General features: G+C 50.7%; 1 protein-coding gene across 1 annotated transcript in view; it reads left to right on the top strand.

Moving 5' to 3' along the window:
- SCARA5 (scavenger receptor class A member 5) overlaps positions 1-25,975 on the top strand; it is a 110,484-nt gene extending 84,509 nt beyond the window's left edge. Inside the window, exons 7-8 of the mRNA XM_061199444.1 lie at positions 15,135-15,329; positions 25,624-25,975. Of these exons, the coding sequence (XP_061055427.1) occupies positions 15,135-15,329; positions 25,624-25,760 (332 nt within the window). The 3' untranslated portion in view covers positions 25,761-25,975. The remainder of the gene's footprint in view (positions 1-15,134; positions 15,330-25,623) is intronic.
- Positions 25,976-26,752: the final 777 nt, after the last annotated feature.

Genomic DNA, 26,752 nt, shown 5'->3' with positions numbered 1-26,752 from the left:
GGCCAGGGGGAGAAAAATGAACAAGCCAGTGTTTGGCGTTTATGTCGAAAGTGAGTGGCCAAGTGCTGGGGCGGCACTTGGAGAGGTTTGCTGCTTTTAACTGTTAGGCTGGTGGGCATTACTCTTGTAGGTGGAGGTAACCAGTCCATCCCCTGAGCACCTGTTCTTTTTATGATGAGTGAGCCAGGGAGCGTGTCAGCACCATCTGCGCGTCTCGCGTGACCCACACTCAGCTGACACTGCTCAGCCCATCCTCCCGGGGGCCGCAGGACCACAGCATCCTCCACTCCCTGGCCAACAGGCGTCGGTTTCTGGGATCTGCCCTAAAGAAAACTTGTAGGAATACAAACCTCAGATCGAGGGCGAGAGAGGCATTTTCTACAAAAACAATGCCTTGGAACCACTGAAGAATGGAAGTTTTGGCCTTTGATGTGCGTTTTGTACGAGGAAAGTTTTGAGACGTACGTTAAAACCAGGAATGATTGAACTGTTTATTGAGAAAGCAACTCAACCAACTCAGGAATTGTTCGTAATCCCCGTGACCCTGCACTCACTCATTTTAGGTTGGGTGGTAAACGTGCTGCAGGCACTAGATGAAATCCGGGAGGTCCCCGCTGCCGAGTCTTTTTGATGTAACTGGATCAGAGTTAGCTGCCACTGCATTAACTTCATGGCTCCACTTCCTCTCGAGTCCTTTGCCTGTGGAAAACCCCCGCGGGGTGTACTTGGAAACAGTGGTCTAGATGGACTTACTTCCCCTAGCGCTGGATTTCAGCCGCTCTTCTAAAGAGTGCCATTGTGGAATTCTGATGGAACAAAGAGGTAGGCAAAGCCTGTGGACATCCCGGGAGGTCTTGTGGATGCTATGCTCGGGGGAGGTCACGGCTGATGCTTCACCGACTCAAAGGCTGGGCGAGTCCTTTGCTGCAGTGGCCAGCACCATCCTTGGGAATTATACTGAGCTCAGTACTATTTACTGAGAACTGACCACCCCGGTCCCCGAGCTCCTTGTATTTCAGAACTCTTGAAGGTATGTGTCATTATCCCATTTAAACAGATGAGGAAACTACTCTGAGAGGTTAAATTACTTGCCCAAGGTCGGAGAGCTAGAAAGTGGTGGACCCAGTATACAAGCAGGTATGTCTTCAAGGGTTTAGAATATGCAGGTGGGGAAGCATCCCAGCCAGGGGTCTCAGACCTTGAACTTGGAAGAGAGCAGAACCAAGAGAGAGGAAACAGGGCAGGGCGGGGACACGGTGAACGAAGCCAGAGGGTGTGAAAGAGCCTTCTTAGGAAAGGCCACCAGTCTTGGTCATGAGCCCTGGAGGTAAGGCAGTGGTCCGTGAAGGCTTTAGAGGGATGCTGTGTAAACATCAGCACTTCCTCTCAGCTATACCCGTGACAAAATGAGGGTTCAGGATCATGGCCTTTCTCCCGGCTCTACAGCATTTCTTTCTAGTCCTAAAGGCCTGTTGACCCTCTATGACCCCTCACTGCCCTTTGAGAGGCCCAGGAGCAAAAGCAAGGCAAAGGACTCACCTCTCCACCCAGGCCGCCCAGTAAATTCCTACAAATCCAGCTCCAAGCAGAGCTTCTGGGCATTAGCGACATCCTCCCACTGTGATGGGGTGAGCCTCTGCTTCAGGACTGGGCAGGGAAAGTGCTTCGTTTATTATTTGATCAGACACATTTTCATTGAACACCTGCTAGGAGCCAGGCGACCATGGCTAGGGCATTAGAGGAACAAAATCAGCCAAGACAAACTCCTGGTTTCCAAGGAATATGCAATAGAGTTGGGGAGACCAATGGGAGAGTCAACAGTTAAGGAAAAAAATCCAGCATAAAAAGTACAGTGATAATTGGGAGATATTTCTGCTATTCCTTCTGTCCAGTAAAGTCCCGAGTACCCCCATGTGACTCCCAATGAAAGACACAGTACAGTGGCCTGTGGGGCTGGAGACCCAGATGTGGCCACTTTATCCTGTGACCTTGAGAAAGTCACCTTCCTTCTCTGAGTCTCAGCTTTCTCATCTGTAAAATGGGTATCACGCCCACCACCCCAGAGGAGGACTGTGAAGATCAAATAAGACCGTCTAACAAAAGTTCTTTGAAGAGGCATACATCACCATATTTAGAGCAGATTGCCATTAGGAAATAGCATTTTATAAAGTGCACCCACAGGCCAGACCACATTTTAAAAGCGATGCCCTGCAGCATCGCTTTTCCAGCCTGACCAGAAATTCTTTAGGTTTGTGGGATGACTCCTGTCCTTCCCATTCAGACCACATTTCCTGTGGATGTCAGGGGAAAGAGCAGTGCCCCGTCTAGGCAGGCACAGAGCCCTTGTGCTCCAGGCTGGCTGGGGGCATGGGGAGTTCTTTCTTCACAGGAGAAGAAAAGTTCAACTTCCTTAAAGGGCAGCTGGTCTAGATTATCACTGGGTCTCTACTCTGCAGCTGCAGAGAATCAGAGCCTGTTTTCCCAGCCCCATGTGTTTATTTCTATTCCCCACAACCTCCTTTCTTTCAACTTGTTTTGCTTTGGCAGGGCCTGGAAGGCAGGATAAATACACCTAAAGGAGCTATGAGGTTTCAGTATTATGCTGGGTTTCTCCTCCTCTCTTCTCTTGAGAAGCAAAGCTCCCTGGGCTTTTGGGCCCTTCTGATGCACAACCAAGCAGGTTCTGGGGTATTTAGGGATCAGTTCTGTTCCTAGAGCCCCTCAACCACTCACTCATTTAGTACCATTTGTTGATGGCGATGTGCTAGGTCTCTGCCTGCAAGTGGGGCTGCGACTGGGAACCACAAGGATGCTGAATACCTGTCACTTCCTGGGAGCTTCCAATGGTGGGGCATGCGGGCTGGCCGAGGGAGCGGTGCTGGACTATTTCTCATCTGTGGGAAGCGCATATGGGGGCCACAGGTCAGGGAGGCCCTCCTGGAGGAGGTGACCTGACTACTGTGAAGTCGTGTAGCCCAGGCTTGATCCCAGATCCATCCTCTCCAACAGTGCTTCTAGCCCTGGCTGGGCATTTCCACTACCTGCCAACTGTTCAAAAATGTCCCTCCCCCGATTCCCCGCTGGTAGATTTTGAAGCACCCCGGTGATTCTTGCATGAAGCCCAGGGCCAAGAACCACTGCTTTAAGTCCCAGGCTCTTTCCCTTACTCCTAAAGACACGAATTCCTACAGCCCCAGGGGGCTGCTGGGAGATAGATGAAAGGTACTTTACATATGGGGTGGGCTGTTATTAAATATTTGTCTTAAGTGTTCAGCCTGACAGTTGGGTCTGTGGTTTGAAAATGAAAGGCCTTTGCTCTCCCTGGCTCCACCTCGGAGCAGCTGTGTGACCTTAGGCAAGTTATTTGACTTCTGTGGGCCCATTTCTCCTCTGTTAAGTGAGGGTCATGATGACTAACTCATGGAGCTATTGTGAACAGTAAGTGAGCAAAGGCGTGCGTGAGCAGTCTGCACGGGGCCTGACATGTCGTGGGGACTGAGTGTACACGGGTTCCCTTCACCGTCCGCCCTTTACTTGAAATCTCTCCCGCGCAGCACCCAGGACCTGCCTTTGTTGTGCTGGGTTTGGGGCGGCTCTGAGCCAGGTGCAGACAAGCCCCATAGGCAGTGGGTAGTTCTAAGGCTGCCCCAGCCCTGGAAACCAGTTCCGAGATGGTGGCTACTGGTCATTAAGCTGTCCTCCCGGACCCACTGAGGGGCTGAATAATGCAGCCACTCCCTCGGCTGTGCTCCCACCAGATGCTGGAGAAAGAGGAAGATATTCTGCATCTCGCCCCCCAATTATAACCCTGAAACCCAAAGCAAATAGAGTAAAATAAGGTAGGGAGTAATTGGATGAAAAGAACACTGGAGCCCTCCAGAGACGCCAGCGCCCTGTGAGTGAAACCAGATGTTGGTTTTAAAATCCTGGAATGGATTCCCAAGAGATACTGTCAAGTTCCCTTCCATCCCCAGAGGCAGAATGGGCAGGTGTCAGGCCTGGTACAGAGTGGAGAGGAATCCTGTATTTGAAGTGGGAGGGGGGGTTCAAGGCCAACATCCAGAGTCCCTTCCAGCTCTGGGGCTCAGGCCTTCAACGCCAAAGCAGGGGAATCTGGAGCAGACCCAGCCTGCTTTGTCTAAGACCTTGCTTTTCCTACGTCTACATTTACAAGGCAAAGAGAGCAAAGATATTTGTTTTTTAGAAAAGAATCCCCACATATTAGATATGTGCTGGGAGCCCCAGAGTGGCCTCAGCCCTGGCTTCACATTCCTGGACCATTCCGGAATGGCCTTGCTTAACGAATCACATCCAGCTTGCATTAGTGAGCAGAAACTTGCTGACAGCAGGAGCCAGTCTTCTGCCGATGCCCCTGTCCCCCTCCGCTAATATGCTAAGAAGCCAGGAACTGAGCCCTGGGGAGAACAGAGGAAGTTAGGAGGAGATTAATCCAATTGGAGGGATGAGCCCCCCCCTTGCTCCCGCTCCCCAGGCAGCAGGCTTGCTTTGCAATGAGGCTTTCAAGGATACACCCCGATGGGGCTACTGGTATCCACGCCATCCTCAGCAATTCATGAAGGCGTCTCAGAGCTGACCCACATGTTTCTGGGCGAAGTGCACCGGGGGTGGAGCCCGTGGTGTGCCAAGTCTTTGACATGTGCGATTGCTCCCAACCAGCGCCATTTTACCCATTTTAAGAAGAGGGTAGGTGTAGAGAGGTCCTATCTGGTCCTATAGTGGAGCCAGAATTTAAACCCTGTTCCTGAGTCCAGAGCCAGCCTCATTCCGCTCTCCCCTGGTGCCTCCCACAGGGATCACCGCCACCATGTTTTCCTCCATCCGAATTCCCCAATCCACCGAGCGCAGAAGAGGCAAGTAGCTAAGCAGCTTTCAGATGGGTGCGTGGGCTTCACAGGTGCTCTCTTTGGGCATTTTTGGTAGCAAGGACCAGGGACTCACTGGGTCACTTCAAGTAATGGGGTCATATGGTAAGGACACCTGGGAAGACTTTGGAAGACTGGGGCTCATAATACAAGTGGGCCTTGCAGAGCCTGGAAGGGGAAGTTCTTTCAGAATCCCAGGCAGTTCTGGGGGCTTCAGGACTGGGGTTCATGTCTTCACTCTAGTGTCTCATGTCCAACATGGCTTGTTAATTCCACTGTCCCTGCCTCTTTTTGCTTCTGCTACTTCTCAGCTCTCTGCATATTCCCCCCACTCAGATTCCTAAGACAATCTGGGTGATCCCGCTGCATCATTCTAGTGGTTTGGACCGAACTCCTGAGCCAGACCCATCCATCACTCATGGCCTTACACATGGGAAAGGAAGTGCCCACGGGCTGTGAGCATGGCATACATGTTGACTAGCTTATCTAATGCCAGTCTTATCACACCTGATGTCAAAGATAAGCAAAGCTGGGTGCTAAAGTGGTCAGGACAGATCTTAATCAGTAATATACTATATGTAGTGGGGCAAAGAGGTCAAGGGGAATTGAATTCAACTGTGATTCGTACAGAGGTGACTGGGCATTTTAATGGGAGAGTGAGGGGGTGAGGGGTGAGTGGGGACTCAGTGGAGTCAGGGACGTGAAAAATTACTAAAAGCAGGAGGGGGTTGGTCCCTGTGAAACCCATCTGGGTTGCTAACTGGGACTGGTTCAAGTTAAGCCCCTCCCCTCCCACAGAGGCTGGGAGACAGGGCGCTGTCTTCAGATGGTGGCTGGAACAAACAGTAAATTCTTTTAGCAGCCTTGAGTGTTCTCAGGCAGGCACTTTAAGCGGGGGGCTAGGGTCATCCTAGGGATGCAGCTTGGAGCTGTTAGAAACTGTGGGTTTGGTCAAGGAGAGGGTCTTTGTCACTGATCCCCTCAAGCACCCTGGGAAGTGAGTGACAGGTGAAGAAAGGAGGAAGAGAGAGTGTCCTAGTGCCTCTAAGGCTTAAGAAGAATGCTGGCAACGTGCCCTGCCTGGCCCCTGCCAGTCGCCTCCTCCTGGCTCACCGCCCTCCTCCCTACCCCACACTGCCCACCCCAGATCCCCTCTGGTGGCACTTAGCAGGGGCAGTTTGGAATTGCCTTGTAGCATTTTTGTGTCCAGAGAAGAAGCAGGTTCCAACCCTCTGTGTCCCCATGGCTGGGTCAATCCATGTTTAGAAATCAACCAGTAATAGGGAGTCTCGAATGATCTACAGAAAATCAGCACAAATAGATACAACCCGGGGTCCGGGCCCCCCATCACGGTCTTCATTCTGGTGTGGTGGGCTCAGTGGGTCGGCACTGCACCCATTCTGAACAGCCGGGCACCAAAGGTTAAGACTAGAACCAGAGAGATACAGGAACCATGCGGTACTCAGCTGGGGATTCTGATCGGACCCCCTGACAAAGTCATGTATCCATCCACCCATCTGCCCTTCATCCCACCTAGCCATCAAACATTGACTTAGCTTCTTCAGCTGGCCAAGCATGATGTTAAGTATTGAGGGTACTGAAAATGCCAATGCTGGGAGGAGCAGTGGTCTAGAGAGAGAGGGATCTGGCGTCCCAGCCCTGGACATCAGTTTCCTAATCTCTAGACGAGGGGTTTGGACTGGGAAGTCCCTGAGGTCTCTACCAGCTCTGACATTCTGTGGTTTTATCCATTTTAGGCTGTTAGTTCATTTGAGTGCCTCAAGGGTAGACAATACTTATTCGTCCTTGCATCCTTAGCACCTAGTACAATTCTGGAATATCGTAGGGATTTCATAAGCGCATCTGGATGGATAAGTAAATGAGTAACTGAAAAAAGAAATACATAACATTGTATAGAGAATTAATAAAGATAATGCATCTTCAGTCCCCCGCATCTGTGCACAGGAAGTAGAATCACATTGGACGTCAATGGAAGTAGAATCACGTTGGATGTCAATGAATATGATCACTTCTCTCGAAAGCTAAGACAGGTTTATCCTTTCCCCAACTGGAAACAGCAATATCTTCATTTTCATATACAAACTCAGCAGTAGCTGTGCTTCACGAGGGTATTCCTGCCATCTTGGAACTCCCAGAAGACTTAGGAGAAGACAAATTGTTTCTGTGCATTTAGGGTAGAAGCATTACTATTCAAGAGTTAAAGTCATTTGTTTTTAAGGGGACTCCTCCATCCAAAGACATCTTGCATCAAAGTCGTGAAGCCGACTTAGTGGACCCAGCCCAGAGATCCCATGAAGAATGAAGGACTCAGGGAATTCCCTGGTGGTCCAGTGGTTAGGACTTAGTGCTTTCATTGCTGTGGCCCAGGTTCAGTCCCTGGTCAGGGAACTAAGATCCCACAAGCCACGCAACGTGGCCAAAAAAAAAAAAAAAAAAAAGAATGAAGGACTTGGAGAGAAAGGAAGATATAGATGGAGAGCTGGTTCCAATGTGAAGTCTCAAGTTCAATCCCAGCTCTTCTACTACTGACTGTGGGATGACCTTAGGCAAACACAGCACCTCTCTGGGCCTCTGTTCCCTTGTGTATCACATGAAGAGTTTGGATTATGATGATCTCCAAGTCTCTGCCAGCTGGGAAATTCTAGGCTTCTCCATCATTTGTGATGGTTAGAAAAGCCCAGGGACTTCCCTGGCCGTCCAGTGATTAAGACTCTGCGCTTCCACTGCAGTGGCTTCAATCCCTGGTCAGGGAACCACTAAGATCCCGCATGCCACGCGGTGCAGCAAAAAAGGAAAAAGAAAAGCCTAAAGACTGTGTGACGATTATCTAAAAGTAGCTCCATGCACCAAATAGTGGTGACACCTGTAGCCTACAACTGAGCGTGAGGAAGTTGTCGCTAGAGATATCTCCAGAAAATGCAAAGCTCCTTCATCCAGATACAATGTCTTGTTCTTCTCCACCATCTGACCTCTTCTGTGCCTCAGCCCCACCCTCTTTACTGAGGGGCCGGGTCAGGACTGGAGCAGACCTGCGATCCTGCTGCAGGAGGGTGGATGAGGGCCTCATGGTCAGTCCCAGGAGTGGCCTGGGTAATGGGCAGGGTCAGCAGAGCAGGTCAGGGAATGAGGAGGTGGCTTCTGGGGTCTGGCCCTGCAGCTAGGCAGGAAGCTCCAAGCAGGGATTAGAACCACTGATGCTCTGGGAAGCTTGTTGGTGAAATGACTGAACCCTTTGATCTGGGAAAGAGCAAGGAGGCTACCCGGCTGGAAAGGACCAGTCTCTTGCCCTGAGTTCCACGCATCAGCTTCCTCCCCTGTTAGTTACTGTGATGCTGCTGGTCGAGGCTTTGGTGGAAGGGACTCTTCTCTGCTTCTCTGTATAAAAAGGGAGAACCTCTGACCCCACATCTGGGGCAGCAGGGAAAAAAGAACATCGGGGGGTCCCTGCTATGGGAGGTATGAGGAAAAACTCGTGCCCAGGACTTAGTGGGCTAGGACTTGGGACAAGCTATCAAGTCAGGAAACCCTCCACTCATCCTCCAGGTGTTCGGTGAGGAACAGCGTTTGGTGTTTCCCTTCAGCTTGGGTCTCCCAGACCAGAGATGGAACGCGGGCAGGGCTCTTCCTGCAGAGAGCAGGGTGTGGGCCAGCCTAGTGGTCGCTACTGTCCTCTCCACTTACAAACCGTAGGCACATGTCCAGGTAGATTCCAGTCTGCAGAGTAGGGACCCCAGAGCAAGAGAAAGAGTTTGATATTCTCTTCACTCAGGGGGTTCCCTTTATGAATCAAACTCAGATATCCACATGAGCTTCGCTTGGGGGACTGGGTTGTGTGGAGTTGTGGATCCACATTTTGCTTGGGAAGGATTTCCCAGGGCTCACCGAGGTGGGAGGTTAAGAAGGAAGTAAAGAGGCCTGTCGGTCAAGGGCAGCTATTAGGGCAAGTCACATGCAGTTGTGACAGCCTAAGGTCCTCTGCCCCCCACCTGGGCCATCCCCTCTGACTACTGGCCCGGGAGTGCCTGGGCTTTGTACAATCAAAACCCCTGCCTTCCATCTTCCTCTACTGTCATGTGCAAAGAGAGGCATCTCCTTGACCCCAAATAGCCCCGCACACTCCTTGGGGAGCACTCTGGGTGGGTGTCTAAGGAATAAGCTCCCTGGACTTACAAGAAGTGTAAGGGGGTGGGGGGCACGTACCAGGCTGAGGCAGCCTCCCAGACACCACATCTGATTATGTCGGGCTGACACAGCTGTGGGGTAAGAGCGTTTCCCATAGGTGGTTGGTTGCTTGGTGGGAAAGCTTTGCTCTAGGGCAGAAACTGCTGGGAAAAAGCACAGTTTACACCCTCTGCCCACAGAAACCCAAACCTCTTAGCAAGTCATGACATCCTTCTCAGCTGGAGAGGGGGTCAGTGTTGCCATCACTGGGTGATTCCGCAAGTGCATTCCAGAAGGTGGCATTATGGCTCAGCCTGGGAAAGGATGCCTCCAGGCCCCCTTGTAGCTTTCCAGGGCAAAGCAGGCTAGAGATTCTGTTCCTAGAACAGCCCCTTAAACTGTCTGATTCCCTGAATTGGGGCAGTTTGCGTCATAATCAGGTCAAATCTCAGCCACGGATTTCCTAAGGGAGGTATCCACAGGGATGGGCTTTTGTTAGGGGGAAGAAAGGATTAAAAAATTGCAGCTTCGTGCCATGTTCTGTAAGATGGAGCTAGACCAAGATATGCCTCATTGATTCTTTTGGGGCATGCAGCATCTGCCGACCCCGTGGGCAGGGAACTGTCCTCAGCCTCCATCCAGGGAGAAGCCCTGGATCGGGGGGACCTGGGAACAAGTGACAAGGAACAGGCTGTAGTGCTTGATGAGCCAACCCTGAGGTCTGGGTGTGCGGGGCACGGGGGACACACATAGCCACGGGACTGATGGGGGCTATGACCTTGCTTGATGTGTGGGGAGCATGGGGCATAGACCAGGAACATCCTTGAAATTGACGCTGTGAGTTCCATAATTATGGTTACCATATGTTTCTAATTTTTGGAAGTTGACCTGTTTCCAAATATTCTTTTGCCACTTCCATATACATTGAAGCCTCCTGGGAATTCTAATATTTCAGCATCCAAGTGACGCTCTCCAGACTTCCTTCAGCACTCACTATAATCACATGACAGACCACATCCTTATTTTCTCATTTGGAATGTATGGTCATTGTACCAATAGCTTGAATTCTGGGTCCAGAATCCAGGACCGTCCCACCGAAAGAAGCCATCAGTGAGGGGACTGAGTAGAAGGGGGTGTGATGTAGTAAAGAGGGTGTTGGAAACACTGGTAGCCCTGATGCTGACTCTCCTCAGGCTCCCACCGAAGCCATTGGCTCTGGGGAGCTGTGTCCACTAGACAGGACTTGCCCACTGGGGTATGTACTATGTGAGTGCATTCATTCGTGCATGCCTTCATTTAGCCCAGCTTGGGCATCTTGATGTACCAGGCACTGTATCAGGCCACATGACCTGTCTTCAGAATGCTTACAGTGTCCCAAAAGAGTAAACAGGCAATTATTACATGGAGTGATAAGTATGTCCACAGAAGGGGCCGTGGCCAGGTATGGGGGAACCACAGAAGGCTTTCTGAGAGATGTGACATTCAAGCTGAGATTTAAAGGACATGAAAATCTTAGGCCAGAGTACAGACATGGGTTCTTCTGAGTTGGGGGGTGGGGGGAGGTCCACGTTCTCCCTCTGCTCATTCAGGTCTCCACTCAAGGCCTTCCTTGTCTCCCCGTCCAGGATGGCGCCCCCCGCCATGATCCATTCCCTTCCTTGTCTCCCCGTCCAGGATGGCGCCCCCCACCATGATCCATTCCCTTCCTTGTCTCCCCGTCCAAGATGGCGCCCCCACCATGATCCATTCCCTTCCTTGTCTCCCCGTCCAAGATGGCGCCCCCCGCCATGATCCATTCCCTTCCTTGTCTCCCTGTCCAAGATGGCGCCCCCGCCATGATCCGTTCCCTTCCTTGTCTCCCCGTCCAAGATGGCGCCCCCTCCCAGCTCCATTCCCTTCCTGTGCTTCTGTTCCCATCTATGCATCACTATGTGGCCATAGTTATATTTTTATTTGTTTCCTAGCTTTATCGCTAGTCTTTCCCACTACGATATTAGTCCATGAGAGCAGAGACTTTGTTTATGGATGTATCCATAGTTCCTAGAACAGGACCAAGCCGCTAATAGATGATCACTTTTTTGGCAAAACAAAGAAGTGAACAGAGTGAGTTCAGGCTGGCCAGAGTGGAGAGATTAAGGGGGAATCTCTGAACATCAAGCCCTGTTTGCCCACACTCCACGCAGCTTCTTCCTGTTATTTTGACCCTGAACTCTGCTTGGCCTGCTCTGGGCCACACAGCATCCTCCTGCCCCTTCTCCCTCTACTGATGACCCCACACGGAGGCTGCTGTTGGAGGCCTCCTGGCCTGGCGTGGCCCACTGCCACCGTGACAGGGTGGTGCCAGAGGTGAGGCGGGTCTGGGAGAAATCAAGGCTGACATCTCAGCCTCGGCCAACCCACCAGGGCCAACCCCTGACTCGGGGCCAGGCCTCCTTTGCTGCTGCTGGCTCCAGGTTAGCTTGTCATGACTGCTCCCAGGGGAGCGTCCCTGTCTCAGACCTGGCCTCTGCATCCTGCTTCTCTCTGTGTTCTCTGTCTCCAGGATTCCTGCACTCTCTTGCTCATCCTCAGCCTTTTCTGATAACCTGGCTGGAGCTTGTAAACCCACGTGGGGAGAATAGTCAGGGATGAAGGATGCATAGAAAGTGGCATTAAACTTTTCCAGGGGCCTTTCCAGCCATCACACTGTACTCTTGCAGCATCTTGGGAATGGTGTGGTCTCCTGGGGACTTCTTTGGTTCCCCTGTGCAGAATATTCTGGGGTTTTCCTAGCCTGGGCAACTCAAAACAGACACGCAGCTAGTTCTAATTCCTCTCCTTTCCCATGTGGCACAGATGTGGGGTTTATCAATTCTGCCACCTCCTCCAGGAGCCTATAAAGGTCTTTGCCAGGACTTCCCTGGTGGCGCAGTGGTTAAGAATCCGCCTGCCAATGCAGGGGACACGGGTTCGAGCCCTGGTCCGGGAAAATCCCACATGCCACGGAGCAACTAAGCTCGTGCACCACAACTCCTGAGCCTGAGCTCTAGAGCCCACGAGCCACAACTACTGAAGCCCGGGCGCCTAGAGCCCGTGCGCTGCAACAAGAGAAGCCACCGCAATGAGAAGCCCACACGCCGCAAAGAAGAGTAACCCCCGCTCGCCGCAGCTAGAGAAAGCCCGCATGCAGCAACGAAGACCCAACGCAGCCAAAAATAAATAAATAAAAAATAAATTTATTAAAAAAAAAAAAGGTCTTTGCCAAGTCACAGTCATTAGAAGGGGGAATCCCCTAGCCCAGCCGGTCAGGAAAAGAAAGACAAAAACATAGTCCAAGGGTGCAGTACTTATTGGGAGCAGAACTTGATTGGGTTTGCTATTTTCTTTTTTTTTTTTTTAAGATAAGGACTTTTAAAAATTAATTAATTAATCTATTTATTTTTGGCTGCGTTGGGTCTTTGTTGCTGTGCGCGGGCTTTTTCTAGTTGCTGCGAGCGGGGGCTACCCTTCGTTGCGGTGCACGTGCTTCTCATTACGGTGGCTTGTCTTTGTTGCAGAGCACAGGCTCTAGGCATGCGGGCTTCAGTAGTTGTGGCATGCAGACTCAGTAGTTGTGGCTCATGGGCTCTAGAGCACAGGCTCAGTAGCTCCTGCCATGTGGGATCTTCCTGGACCAGGGATTGGACCCATGTCCCCTGCATTGGCAGGCGGATTCTTAACCACTGCGCCACCAGGGAAGTCCAGGTTTGCTATTTTCGCTGGCAGTTCGTGGAAGGGTTTTCCTGCATCGTATCACCCACTTGTCACTGTGTCACAGCACAGTTGTACCCGTCTCCACCCCACATGTCCAGGCGGCTTCTGGCTGCAAAAGTGGCAACCTTGACCTCGTCCCTGGTCTTGGAATCACTGAGCCATGGAGCCGGAAGGAACCTTACAGATCACCTAATCCCATCGCTCCCAGAGGCCACTCCACAAACATAGATTACCTCACAGTCATTTGGGACACTGGTAAAAAATACAGATCCCTAACTCCTGCCACCAAGATTCTGATCCAATAGGTCTGAGTGGGCCCAGGAATCTGCCTTTTCACAGGCGTTGCTAATGATTTTGATGTGTGGCCAGACTTAAGACTCAGTGACCACTCCAATATCTTGTCAAGAGGAAGCTCAGGTCCCTGAGGGGCGAAGATACCTGCCCCCCCCAACTCATGGCATGGCAGGCAGGTTGGTGAAAGGACCTTAGATGACACGTCGGTAGACCCAAGCTGCCATCCCAGCTCTGGCACTAATGGTGTGTATCTCCCTGACGCTGTAACTCTCCAGCCAAACCCTGGCTTTGAGATGATCCAAAAGCTTTTTTCGGCTGCTCCCCTTGGAGAAGTAACGCCTTGCTTTGTAATGCAAATGAATGAATCTTCACTCTTTCATCGATGTAGCAAATGTTTACTGTACATTTCCTGCAGCCAAGCTCTGTGCTGAACAGAGTTTATAGATGAACGTGACAGGGCTTCAGCCATCAGAGATGGGGATGGGGGGTTGCAAACCAGGACTTGCTTATTTCCTACTATGTGCCAGGCACCGTGCTTGGAGCCTTATGCAGGTCATTTCACTTAGTCTGCAAAACAGCCCTATGCGTTGTCCCCATGTCACAGTTGGGGCAATGCCCTCAGAGAGTCTAGAAGGCTTTCTTAAGGTCGTTCAGGTAGAAAGAAGAGTCTTGTATGTGCCAGGCGCCGTTCTAAGCTCTTTACATCTATTGCTGTATTTCACTGATTCTGTGACACACATTTTAACATCTCTGAAATCTGGAAGCCTGTAGCAATATGTATAGCCTGCCACTGTAACTGGCAAAGCTTCTTCCTTCTTAGTAGCATGTAAAGTAGTGATGGGCCTTACAAAACAGCGGCTTTTTAAATTTGATGAATTACTGTCCCCCACTTAACAGGTAGTAAGGGGCAGAGCCAGAATTCACACCCAGGTCTGTCTGGCTTCAGACACTTTCGTGCTGACAGCCTAGTGGGAAGGTGGACACAGATGACAGCGCAAGGCTGAGACACTCCTTGGGGACCTCCCCACCTACTAAACTACGCAGCAGGGCCACCTGTTCACAAAGCCTTGACCATCCCTTGATTTCCTCTGTTTCCCTTCACCCTCCTCTCTGGCAGGCCTGACTGCTGGTCACCAGGTGTCAAAAGGTAGAGAGGAATCCAACAATCCTGCTCCTTGGTATTTACCCAAATGAGTTGAAAACTTATGTCTACACAGAAATCTGCACAGGATTGTTTGTAACGGCTTTATTCATAATTCCTTCCAAGAGGTCCTTCAGTGGGTGAATGGATAACTAAACTGTGGTACATCCAGGCAACGGAATATTATTCAGTGCTAGAAAGAAGTGCGCTATCAAGCCATGAAAAGACATGGAGGAACCTTAAATGCATATGACTAAGTGAAAGAGGCCAATCTGAAAAGACTACATACCGTATGGTTCCAAGTATATGACATTCTGGGAAGGGCGAAACTATGGAGACAGGAAAAAGATCAGTGGTTGACAGGGGTTAGGAGGTGGGGTGGCAGGTGAATAGGCGGAGCACAGGGGATTTTTAGGGCAGTGAAACTGTTCTGTATGATACTGTAATGATGGATACATGTCGTTAGACATTCGCCCAAAGCATAGAATGGACAACACCAAGAGTGAACCCTAGTGTAAACTGTCGACTCTGGGTGATCATGACGTGTCATTGTGGGTTCACAGATTACCGCTGTGGTGGAGGTGTGGATAGTGGCTAAGGGGGCTGTGCATGGATGGGGGGGGTAGGGGGTCTATGGGAAATCTTTGTACCTCCTTCTCAATTTTGCTATTAAAAAAAAATAAAGTCTATTAAAAAAAAAAAGGTGGAGAGAAGACGGGCAGGAGTGATAACGGGCAGGGGTGACACCACGGTTTCTGCTGGCCGCCGGCTCCGCCTCGGCTGTAGCCCCAGCTCCCCTCTCCTATGCCGGGTGGTGGCGGGGAGTCGGGGAGGGTCCCTAGGTGGTGCCTCACTGTATCCAGCTCGGGTAGTGACCCCTGACCCTGCGCTGCTCCCGGCAGGTGGCATGGAGGCCTTGATGGTCCGGCTGGTGAACGGCTCGGGCCCACACCAGGGCCGCGTGGAGGTGTACCACGAGCGGCGCTGGGGCACCGTGTGCGATGACGGCTGGGACAAGAAGGATGGGGACGTGGTGTGCCGCACGCTGGGCTTCCCCAGCGCCGAGGACGTGCACCGGACGGCTCAGTTCGGACAAGGTAGGGCACCCGGAGGGGGAGGACGTGGGGCGAGGGTCCCGGAGGCCTAGGCCTGCCCTCCTGTCCGGCATCCCCTTGACGGCAGTCCTGCCAGCGTCAGCCGGGCTCTGCCTGGATCCTTCCCGCCATGACCACGGGATGCTCACGGCCCCCACGCGAGCTGGTCTGTCTTCAGACAGCTCTGCTTATTAGAACATTCTTCCTTCCCTTGAATTGACTCCCTTTCTTTTTTGGTCTCCTACTGGCCCCCGTTTTCAGCCCTGCATCTCAGGGCTCTTATCTAATCCCACGCCCATTTGTCCCGATTACATTTTTGTTACTATTTAGTGCTTAGATAGCACTGCCTGTGTGCCAGGCTCGGTTCTAAACGTGTTAAAAATATTCACTCATGTAATCCTTACCACACTAGGAAGCAGGTACAGCTATCATCCCTATTTTCTGTATGCGGAAACGGTGGCACAGAGAGGCTGGATAACTTGTCCAAGGTCACACAGCTAGCAAATGGCAGAGCCCAGGTTCAGACCCAAGCAGGTAGCTCGGGAGTCCGTTCTCTTATCCACTCTGCTGGCTGTCCCTGCTCCTCTTTGAGTCTCTTCTTCTTCAAATGAAGATCTCCAAACACTTCATCTCATCCTCAGAGGAAAAGATTTCGGCAGTCTTCACCATTTTGGTTGCTTTCCTTTGACAGGCTTAGACGGTACAAGAGAGTTTGAGGGAGAGGTGCAGACCCTTCCTGGGCAGATGGCTGACTTGAACCATCTGTCCCTTTCCTATTGCAAAGAGGTTGGCTCTACCCCAGCTCCGGTCTCTATCCACAGCACTGTGTCTTCCCCTCAGGCTAGTTCTCTGTATTAGTCTGCTCAGCTGCTGTAACAAATACCACAGACTGTAGGACTTAAACTGCAGACATTTATTTTCTCACAGTTCTAGAGGCTAGAAGTCCAAGGTCAAGGTGTTGGCAGGTCTGGTTTCTCCTGAGGCCTCTCTCCTTGGCTTGTAGAGGGACACCTTCCCCCTGCGTCCTTACATGGTCATCCCTCTGTGTGGGTCTGTGTCTCTTCCTCTTAGAAGAACACCAGTCATGCTGGATTAGGGCCCCTCTAATGACCTCATTTATCCTTAATCACCTTTTTAAAGGCCCTGTGTCCGAAGACAGGCACATTCTGAGGTCCTGGGGGTTAGGACTTCCACATAGGAATTTTAGGGGGACACAATTTAGCCCATAACAATTCAGCTACACATCCACAGCACACCACACGTTCACACTCAAATATAAATACTCACCGTCACAAATGCTTTGTCCTTCATCGGACCTCAAACTCAGAGAAATCTGTGTTGACTCACAACTAAAACAATGGTCCCACCTGCTAGAAGGCTGTGCTCCCTGCACCTGTATAATAATAATGTGCTGCGCCCGGCTATGTGATCTCATTGCCCCTCCACCCTGGATCTTGGTGTCCCATCTATAACTTAAAGGGGCTTACAGACTCTGTGATGTGCCTTCCAGCTTGGGCCCCTGGAATGTGAAATACTGCTCACCTGTCACGAGGACCTGCATTCTGGCAGGTGCGGGGAGGGATTTGGACTGACCCACTCACACTCAGTTGCCAGGTCCCCTGGTGACCTGTGGAGGGACCGCTGGCCCCTCTATGGAGGCTACTTGTGTCATGGAGCGTTTGCTGTCCTACCTGAGACCATGGCGGCCCAGCCCACTGTGCTAAATGGTAAAGGGCCTCATGGTGAGAGGAGGGGCATCCTTTTCAGATGGGGACATAGAGCCGGGTCACATCCCGACTGGCCATGGAACCCTCCGCTCCTCACAGCTGCCTTTCTTCTCGCGCCCACTTTGGACTGCCACAATCCTGGCTCAGAATCTTGTCCCTTAGACCTCAGTCACTGTTGCAGACTGAATGTTTTGTCGCCCGCCCCCCCAAATTCATATGTTGGAATCCTCAGCCCCAATGTGATGGTATCAGAAGGTGGGGCCTTTGCGGGGTGATCATGTCATGAGCAGAGCCCTCATAATGGGACTGGTGCCCTTATAAAAGGGACCTCAGAGAGCTCCCTCCTGCTTCCGTGAGGACATACGGTAGCCTACAAGCCGGAAGAGGGTCCTCCCCTAGAACCGGAACATGCAAGCACCCTGATCTTGGACTTGCAGCCTCCAGAACCGTGAGAAATAAATGTCTGTTGTTTAGAAGCCACCCAGTCTGAGCAGACAAGACAATCTCACTGAAGTGACTCTTGTGAAATGTGTTGTGACAGCTGGCGGAGAGTGGCCGATTGACCCCAGCGTCCTGGCCTCTCGACTTCAAGGCCAGCGCGTGGGGAGTTCAAAGGGTCCAGCTCCACGGAGGGCAGCCCACTCGGGGAGAGCGCTTCCCTCGCATCTAAAGCTCTGTGCTCGGTCTCAGCCTGTTTTCTTCAAGGAAAACTGCCATTTCTGTTTGCATGAGGAAGAGAAACAGTGGGAACTGTCCTCGTTTTCCTTTTTTGGCTCCAATGAGGGCTTCTCCCTAATAAGTGGAAGTAAACCTTTGGGGGGGAAAAATCATAAACTCTTTTAGTGAAGCCACATTAGGTCATTTGAATGTCATGGGCAGGGTTAGCCTAAACCTCTTTCATCCTGCCTTGATTTTTGTATTGTATGGTGTGAAGGGAAGCTCTACAATTGCCACCGGATTTTTTTTTTTTTTTTTTTTTGGCCGCACTGCACGGCTTGTGAGATCTTAGTTCCCCGACCAGGGATCGAACCCGGGTCCACGGCAGTGAAAGTGCCGAGTCCTAACCACTGGACCCCTAGGGAATTCCCACCACTCAAGTCTTTACACCAGTCAGTGGGAAGCCAGACTCGCTTCCACATCAGCATCAAATTTGCACCGTACTTCTCCATCATCATCCAGTAACTTAGGTCACGTGATATTCGAGACCTGGACAGGTAGGCAGGCCAGGTGTTGCTCATGGGTGCACAGAGGGAAATGGGGGCTGGGGAAGGGATGGGGCTTGCCTGGCACCCATCCTCCTAGCCCGGCTGCACTCCCTTCTTCCCACAGCAGCTTCTGGCACTTTCCATGGGCAGGCACTAGGCTCAGCGCTGGGGCACAGAGTTGAGTCAACCTAGTTTCTGACCTCAGCACATTCAGTTTAGAGGGGGAGGCAGACATGTTCACAGATTCTAAACTGTTGGAAGGGCTATCCTGCCCTAGCAGCTGGGGGCAGAGGGAGGGGAAGCCCGCCTCTCCTGGCAGCTGGTGGGGTTTGCATCAGGTCCCAACGCCCCTCTGACCACAGCCTCCCGTCATGCAGGTGCCCCGATTCCCAATCCCGGTCCGCTCACCCTCAGCCTCACGGAGTGTCCCAAGCCCCCGGCCCCGCTCTCCATCCATTCTGTTTCTCTTCCGGCTGTGCTTCCTGCCCTGCCAGCCAGGACCGCAGACTCGTCCCTCCTCGCACCCTCACCCACTCCCGTGTCCCTTATCTGCTGGGTCCCTGAGTCTTAACAGATGCTACCGGTGTCAACGTCTCTGGTCCCTTGACTCTGTCCCCTCCTCTCTGTTCCCCCTGCTCTTGCCTTAGGAGCTCGGGCTGGGTAGAGCAGTGGCTAGGAGCTCAAGCTCTGGGTCAAAGCCAAGCTAGCATCCCATATGTGCCACTTACTAGCTGGTGACCTGGCGCAGATTTCTTAACCTCTCCAGGCTTCAGTCCCTCCACTTTTGCAGGATGATTGCAAACTCGAAATGAGATCACATACGGTGAGCAGTTAGCACATTGCAGGCCCTGCGGTGCACATTTATTTGCTGCTTGTTGGGTGGAGATGGGGGCGTCCTCCATGAGCTGCTTCCCACACTGCTGGCCCCTGGCCCCCTCCAGGCTGCCTCCTTTGCCTTCCTCCTCCTGGCTGCCAGGGATCTTTCTAAAATGAGCTCCTGCCTCTGTCACTCCCCTTCCCCGATGCTCAGTGGGTCTTTCCTGCTCTCAGGATCAAATTTGGTTTCCTTAGCTTAGTGCCCAAGGCCAGTCCTCACAGGCCTCCCGCCTCTGGCGGCGCATCCGTTAGCTGCGTGCGCCCACGTGTGGTCTCTGAGCTCACACAGCTGTTTCCCGGCTCCGTATCCTCTCACGTGCTGTTCCTTGGGTCTGGAATGCCTTTCCCTCCTCTTCACCTAGCTAATTCCCCCTCAGCTTTTAAAGTCAGCTCAGTGATCACCTCCTGAGGGGAGCTTTGCCGCTCCACCCCAGCCCGTGATGTAGGTACCCCCTCTGCTCCCATGGCATCTTCTGTGCGTACCTCTCACACGCTCCTGATCGCTGAGGTATGTGGGGACACCTTGAGGGCAGAGCTCCAAAACCCAGGACTGTGCCTGGGATGTGATAGGTACTGGATAAATGTGGGAGGGAGGGAGGAGGGACAGGAGGAGGGGGCGAGGAAAGAAGGAAGGAAGGAACTTCTGTGCCTGCCAAACCTGCGTCCTCCCCAGAGTCATACAAGAAACTGCCACACCCTGGCAGTGCTCTCTGTGGTCTGGAACCATAAAAGTTTTCCTGGACAGGGCTCAATAATTGAATTATCAGTTTCCCTGGGAAAAAAGCAAGGAAAGACCCAAATGAGAAAGACTTGGAGATTTTTTTTTTTTAATTTTAAATTGGTCCAAGAGCTGTTGGAGAGGGAATGAGTGCAGATCAGGAAGATGGAGGGTGATGGCTGGCGCAAGGGTCCAGGAGGAGATGGAGGGGGTGAGACCACCATAGCACCGCTGGGAAATTAGTCCTGGACCCGCCAAGAGAATCTTTCTTTGAGACAGAGAGACAGACAAAAGGAGCTGAGGATGGGTACAAACGCATACAGATTTGTAGGTGGGAGTGGGTGGGCAGAATTGGGAGTGTTCTCTTTTAATTATATTATTAGCATCTTTTTGCCCTTTTTTTCTAAGATAAAATTCAAATACTGGGAGGTGGCTTAGTGCAAGGGTCAGCAAACATTCAAGGGCCAGGGAGTAAATATTTTGGGCTTTGTGGGCCAGATGGTCGCTCTCACAACTACTCAGCTCTGTAGTTGTAGCATAAAAGCAACTACAGACAAAATGTAATCAGACTGGGGGCGGGGAGGCTCCGTGTTCCAATAAAACTTTATTTACAAAAGCAGGCAGTAGGTCGAATTGGGTTTGCAGCCTCCTGGCTTAGTGATCTGTGCTGTGTGCCGTGTATGTGGTTCTATAAGGAACGGGGACTGGACTGGCTGGACGTCAGAGGCCTGGGTCATGATCTCATCCCCTTAATAGTCGTGGGACAGGTCACTTAACCTTTCTGGGGCCTTAGTTTTCCTATCTCTTAAATATCTGTTTGATAGCCATCCTGCCTGTCCCCGTGTGAGGCTCAGATGGCAGCCTGTAGGAATCAGCGTAACTCATTCTGATCTCAGAGAGACAGCAGTGACTGGTGGCTTGAAGCAGGATCTTAGTTCCCTGCCCAGGAACCGAACCTGGGTAGCCTGGATGAAAACCAGTAATCCTAGCCGCTAGACCACCAGGGGCCAGAGGCTAGAAGCTAAGTGGCCCTGGCTCTTGCCCCCATTTGAAAGCAAGAATGTTTCAAGGAGGCAAAAACTGTAAAAACAGGTACAAAGTTTATTATTAGAGACACAGCACAAGTGGGAGAGCACACAGAGAAACAGTTTGTTTGCTAGAGACTGAAGCAAGGCAGAAATACACACCTGGAGAGAAAGGGTGTGGGCGTCTTCTAATGAGGAGCGCACGAAAAAGGTGATTTAAATCATTTATTTAGGACAGTCCTTCCGGGTCTTTGTTTACCTTTGGCCAATTTCTTGTTTCTTATTCCACACCTGACCTGTCCTAGGACTCTCCCCAACATGCGTGCTAACTTTTTGCTAAGATGGATCCCACTGCAGAGGCCTATGGGGGTCTTGGCATCACCTATTATGGGGTGGCACCCCCTCCTTTTTGACCCCCCAAGGAGCCTTTCTGTGCCTGTGCAGTCAGGGAGTCTTTCTTAACCTCAGGAGTAGTCATCTTATCTCTTTACTTCAGCAGAGCTCAGTTTTTGCCACTAACTTTGTTCTTGGAGTGTCTGGGGGAAAACAAAGCTTCAATTTTACTGCCCTTGACAAACACCAGCTGTCCAGGCCAGGGGCCCATCTACTTCCTACCTCAATTCCTTCTATTAATATTACTCAAATAAACATGGAGCAGCTCAAGTGTTTGTTCCATGAAGCAGAGATTTTTGTTTTGTTTTTATACAATTTTGAAAGGTTGCTTTCCCTTTACAGTTATAAGAAAATATTGGCTCTACTCCCCATGTTACATATTGGGCTGGCCAAAAAATTCGTTCAGTTTTAAGAAAAAATAAAAGACACATTTTTCATTTTCACAAAGAACTTTATTGAACAACGTTTTCACTAACCAAACGAACTTTTTGGCCAACCCAGTAATACATCCTTCAGCTTATCTTACAGCCAATAGTTTGTACCTCCCAGTTCCCCACCCCTGTTTTGCCCCTCCCCTCCCACTGGTAACCACTAATTTGTTCTCTATATCTGTGAGTCTGCTTCTTTTTTGTTATATTCACTAGTTTGTTGCAGTTTTTAGATTCCACTTATAAGTGATATCATACAGTATTTGTCTGTCTCTGTCTGACTTATTTCACTTAGAATAATGCCCTCCAAGTTCATTAATGTTGCTGCAAATGGCAAAATTTCATTCTTTTTTATAGCTGCGTAATATTCCATTGTATATATATACCACAGCTTCTTTATCTATCCATCTGTTGGTGCACACTTAGGTTGCTTCCGTATCTTGGCAATTGTAAATAATGCTGCTATGAACATTGGGGTGCGTGTATCTTTCAAATTAGTGTTTTTGTTTTTTTTCAGATATGTACCCAGGAGTGGGATTGCTGGGTCATATGGTAGTTCTGTTTTTAGTTTTTTGAGAAGTCTCCATACTGTTCTCCACAGTGACTACACCAGTTTACATTCCCCCCAACAGTGTTTTTCTTTAATCATTTTTTGTTCATTGATGTAGTCCATACACCCAGAATAGTGCTGAGCATGGAGTAGACTCTTAAATACTTGTTGAATGAATGAATGAATAAGGATAAAATAAAATCTCCACTTACGTATCCCAACAATATCACCTTCCAACAGCTCTAAGTGTCAGAAGACCTGGCCTCTAGTCCCAGGTTTTCCTCCTCAAGGTAAAAACCTCACCCTATTGTTTCATTTTTCTGACTGTACAGTGGGGAGCAGAGTACCCCCTTCCCTGCTTACCTGATGGGGCATGTTATGGAGCTCACAGAGAGACTGGTGTAGAGCAGCAGACCTAACCTAGAGCAGGGCTTCTCAGACCTGAATGCATGCCTGAATCTAGGAGATCTTGTTAAGATGCAGACTCTGATTCGGGTCCGGGTGGGCCCAAGACTCTGTGTTGCTAACAACCTCCCAGGTGATACTGATTTCCTGGTCCTTGGGCTACACGTTGAGTATCAGGTGTCAGCTCTAAAGCTAAAAGGATGATTGGTACCTGGAGTCATGGCAGTGCTAGCCCCTCTGACATGGCAAGGAGCAGAAACAGTCTTCGGGTTAATAGGCCCTTCAGCGATGTCCCAGCAACTGTAGATATTCAGTGCTGCTGATTTAACAACGCTTTTCTCATTTTATTAGCTTTTCCATGACTGAACGTTAGCCAGAACTCCCTAGCCAAACACCAGCTAGAGTTTGGAGTCTTGTGATCCTATGTATGCATTTGGGCTCGTAACCTTGGGGCCTGTTCTGTATTTGTCGGTCTCCTTCATTTGCTTCTTTATTTGTTTTGGATGTGACTAATCCCACAGAGCTCTTGGGCCTGTAGCCCAAGGAAGGGTAATTTGTAAACTGATGTGTTTTCCAGGAGACATTTAATCTGAGAATTTGTGCTCGGCCTCAAAAGGCTTATTGTGTAAGAGGCACACTGTATCCGGCTAGGGAAGAGGCTCTGATGAAGAAATAACATCCAGAAAGACAGCAGAAGGAGGCCTCTCCTCCCAGCTCTGTTCCTGAATTCACTGCTTGGTATTCCCATGACAACAGATGCTGAAAATCTCGGCATAAAAAATATGTCCAAACCGCTTGGTTCGTGCGGTGGATTTCGTGGGCAGCAAAATGGTTTAGGTGTTCCTTGATGCTCTTTGTAAAGGGATTTCCCATGCAATCCAAGGGTGAGTGCCAGTTTGAAGGGTTTTAATAATTAGTCCTGACAATTCCTCCAAAAGGAGAGGTTGTCTGGCTGCTGAGAGTTGGGACAGGGAGGAGATGGGGGTAGAGTCAGGGTACAGTACTAATCCCTGAGCTACCATTTGTATAGGGTTTTGGTGCATTTGAAAGCCCTTTAAAATACAGGAACTGGGAATTCCCTGGTGGTCCAGGGGTTAGGACTCTGTGCTCTCACTGCCGAGGGCCGGGGTTCAATCCCTGGTCGGGGAACTAAGATCCCACAAGCCACATGGTGTGGCCAAAAAAAAAAAAAAAAATTCTCTTGGGACGTCCCTGGTGGTCCAGTGGTTAAGACCCCGCCCTTCCAATGCAGGGGGCGCAGGTTCCATCCCTGGCTGGGGAACTCAGATCCCACATGCCATGCAGTGTGGCCAAAAAAGCACAAAAAACAAAATACAGGAATACAAGTTACCTCATTGAATTTGCCCAGGTTGACCCAGTCAGTAATGTTGGAACCCAGTTTATGACCTTTGACCCCATGATATTTGGTGCTGGCTCGTAGACCTAACAAGTCAGGGTGCTGGAGTGACCAACCATCCTGGTTTACCCAGAACCTACCCAGCTTTAGCACGAAAAGTCTCATATTTCGGGAATCCCTTCCCGGTTTTACAACTGAAATGGTCTTCCTAGATGGGGCTGAGACTTGAATTGAGATTTATTCTACTTATTGTAAAGCCCTATTTCTGCTGTACCTATTTCTGCTTCTCAAACTTCAGTGCAGAACCACTTGCTTCAAATGTAGATTCTGATTCAGTAGGTCTTGGGTGGGGCCTGAGGTTCTGCAGTTTTGACAAGCTCTGGGGAATGCTGATGCTACTGGGCCAGGACCACGCTTTGAGTAGCGAAGCTCTGAGCTACTGCTTCCACGGGAGATGGGAGCCCTAAAGCTCAGGCATCCTTCCAGAGGGCTCCCAAGTGAGCTCCCACCATTGGAGACCTTCCTTGGCCATCAGCCCAGAGGGCCCACCTGAACCAGGGGCGATGGCCCTGCCAGTTCATCAGCGGGGGCTCTAGGTGACTTCTCCCCTCTCCACTGACCCCTCTGACCCCAGATAAGCCCTCTCCATTCCCTTGGAGCCTCACCCAGCTGCCCTATTCCCTTGACATTCAGTAAGGGACCTCAGTGCCGAGTTTATGTCTCTTGAGACTCAGGTACAATCTTGGGAAAGCCAGCTAAAGGCTCTCCTGCATGGGCATCTTCAGACCAGTAGGCTGGTCCCCTTAAGAGCTGAGTGAACAGACAGGCAAAACTCAGCTAGATTGTCTTAGGGACCTTGTATTTTGGGAACTTGACCTAATTACTTGTGGTTAGGGATGCTTCTGCCTGTCATTACATAGATGTCTGGTTATAATGTTAAATTCTGGGATCCCCTGTCATTCCAAGTACCACTGTTTTGAGCTCATAGAAATAGACCACCTGCTTTAAATTTCAGAAGATTGAAGGTAATGTTGGTACTGACATACTTGAGATACTTATGGGGCACTGGATCTGTCCAACCCAGGGTCTGTCTGACATTGTCCTTCTGATTAGGCCCTGTCTGAATATTCATCAACAAATGCCGCAAGATATCGTATCTCAAAAGCTATGAAGTGTCTCATATAAAGCGTGGCCTGGGATGCAGCAAGACTTGGGCTTGAGTTCAGACTCTGCCACTTACAAGCTGAGCAACCTTGCACCAGTAGCCTTCTGAACCTCAGTTTTCCCATCTAGGAAAAGGGTTTATTCATGGCTATCTCACAGCACCATGGTGAGAATGGACGAAGATCGTATGTGTGAGATGCTGACATGTAGGTGCTACTCAGTAAATACCACCATCTCCACTGTCAATTATTCTTATTCTGCCCTCAAGAAACTGAGCCTAGAAAAGAAGTATTTGGTCTTGGTGGAATGCAGAAGGCAGATGGGAACCACTAGATTTGAGAACTGACAGCAGAGCTCGGGACAGCCGGGTCAAGGACAGACAGCAGTGTTCCTGTCTGTCCTGCCCTCCTGCATCTCTGCTAAGAAATCGTGTTGACTTGTCTCCACAGGCACAGGGAGGATTTGGATGGATGATGTCGCCTGCAAGGGCACGGAGGAAAGCATCTTCCACTGCAGCTTCTCCAAATGGGGGGTGACAAACTGCGGACACGCTGAGGATGCTGGAGTGACATGCAAGAGACACTGACAGTGGGCACAGCCCAAGGTCCGGACCCAGCTGCCAAGCCTCCTTCCTGCATTCCTGGGGTGGGGGCATTGCTCGGGGCTCCCCTGACCATGCCTCCCCACCCAGCACCCCCAGACCCCCGGATTCCCATCCCAGGACCCATGGTGGCCTGTCATCCTCCTCCCCTTGGACATCTTTTCCAAAGCACAACTCTGGGATCTACTGCCTGTCTCTCCCTTCCACCAGGGTTCCTGCATGGAGCCCTGGTCAACTGGATCGCCATTTTGCTGAGTCTTCTAAACACCATGCATCAGGCCTCCGTATCCATGTTCTCTGTGGTCTGTGAGTTACAGATAAATGTTGGCCACAAATGCATCCATGAAGATGGGAGGGAGGCATCCCAGATCGTTTACTCTGCAGATCATTCCCAAACCTCAGGCCAAGAGTTTTGACCAGCCAGAGACAATATTGAGTGATTCATTTTCCCCCTTTACTCTGCCTCTGCACAGCGTTTGTTAGTTGGGGGAAGTGACATAGAGGAGAGGCCAGCTGTAGGAGCCAGAGGGAAATGCAAGTCTCCTGCAGGAACCAGTCTGGATTCAGAGAAGAGGAGTGAAAGGAACATTTACTGAGTGACTGCCACATATGCTATTGCATAGTATCTTGGGTGCTAAATTCATTTATCACTTTGCAGCATTCCTATAAGTCATGTTAGTGTGGGTACCATGTCACCTCCAGGTAGCATTCAACTGACCCCTTCACCTGGCCTATCAGTCAGATCGAGAATGACTGAGACCGCTGTCGCTACCTGAACTTTCCTGTGACTTCGCCAGGCTCAAGCAAGAAGCTTGGATGCAGGACGGGTGTGACTAGAAGGTTACATACTCCAAACCCCACAGGGTGTGAGTTCAAGGTCAGACAGGACTGGCTTCCAGGGCAACCATCCACACAGGAGGAAAGCTGATTTGGAGGGTGACATGGGGGCTGTCTGGGTTAAACCAAGATCAACCCTC

The sequence above is a fragment of the Eubalaena glacialis genome, chromosome 9 (genome assembly GCF_028564815.1).
Source record: "Eubalaena glacialis isolate mEubGla1 chromosome 9, mEubGla1.1.hap2.+ XY, whole genome shotgun sequence".
NCBI lineage: Eukaryota > Metazoa > Chordata > Mammalia > Artiodactyla > Balaenidae > Eubalaena > Eubalaena glacialis.
This window is presented reverse-complemented; position numbering and strand designations above follow the sequence as displayed.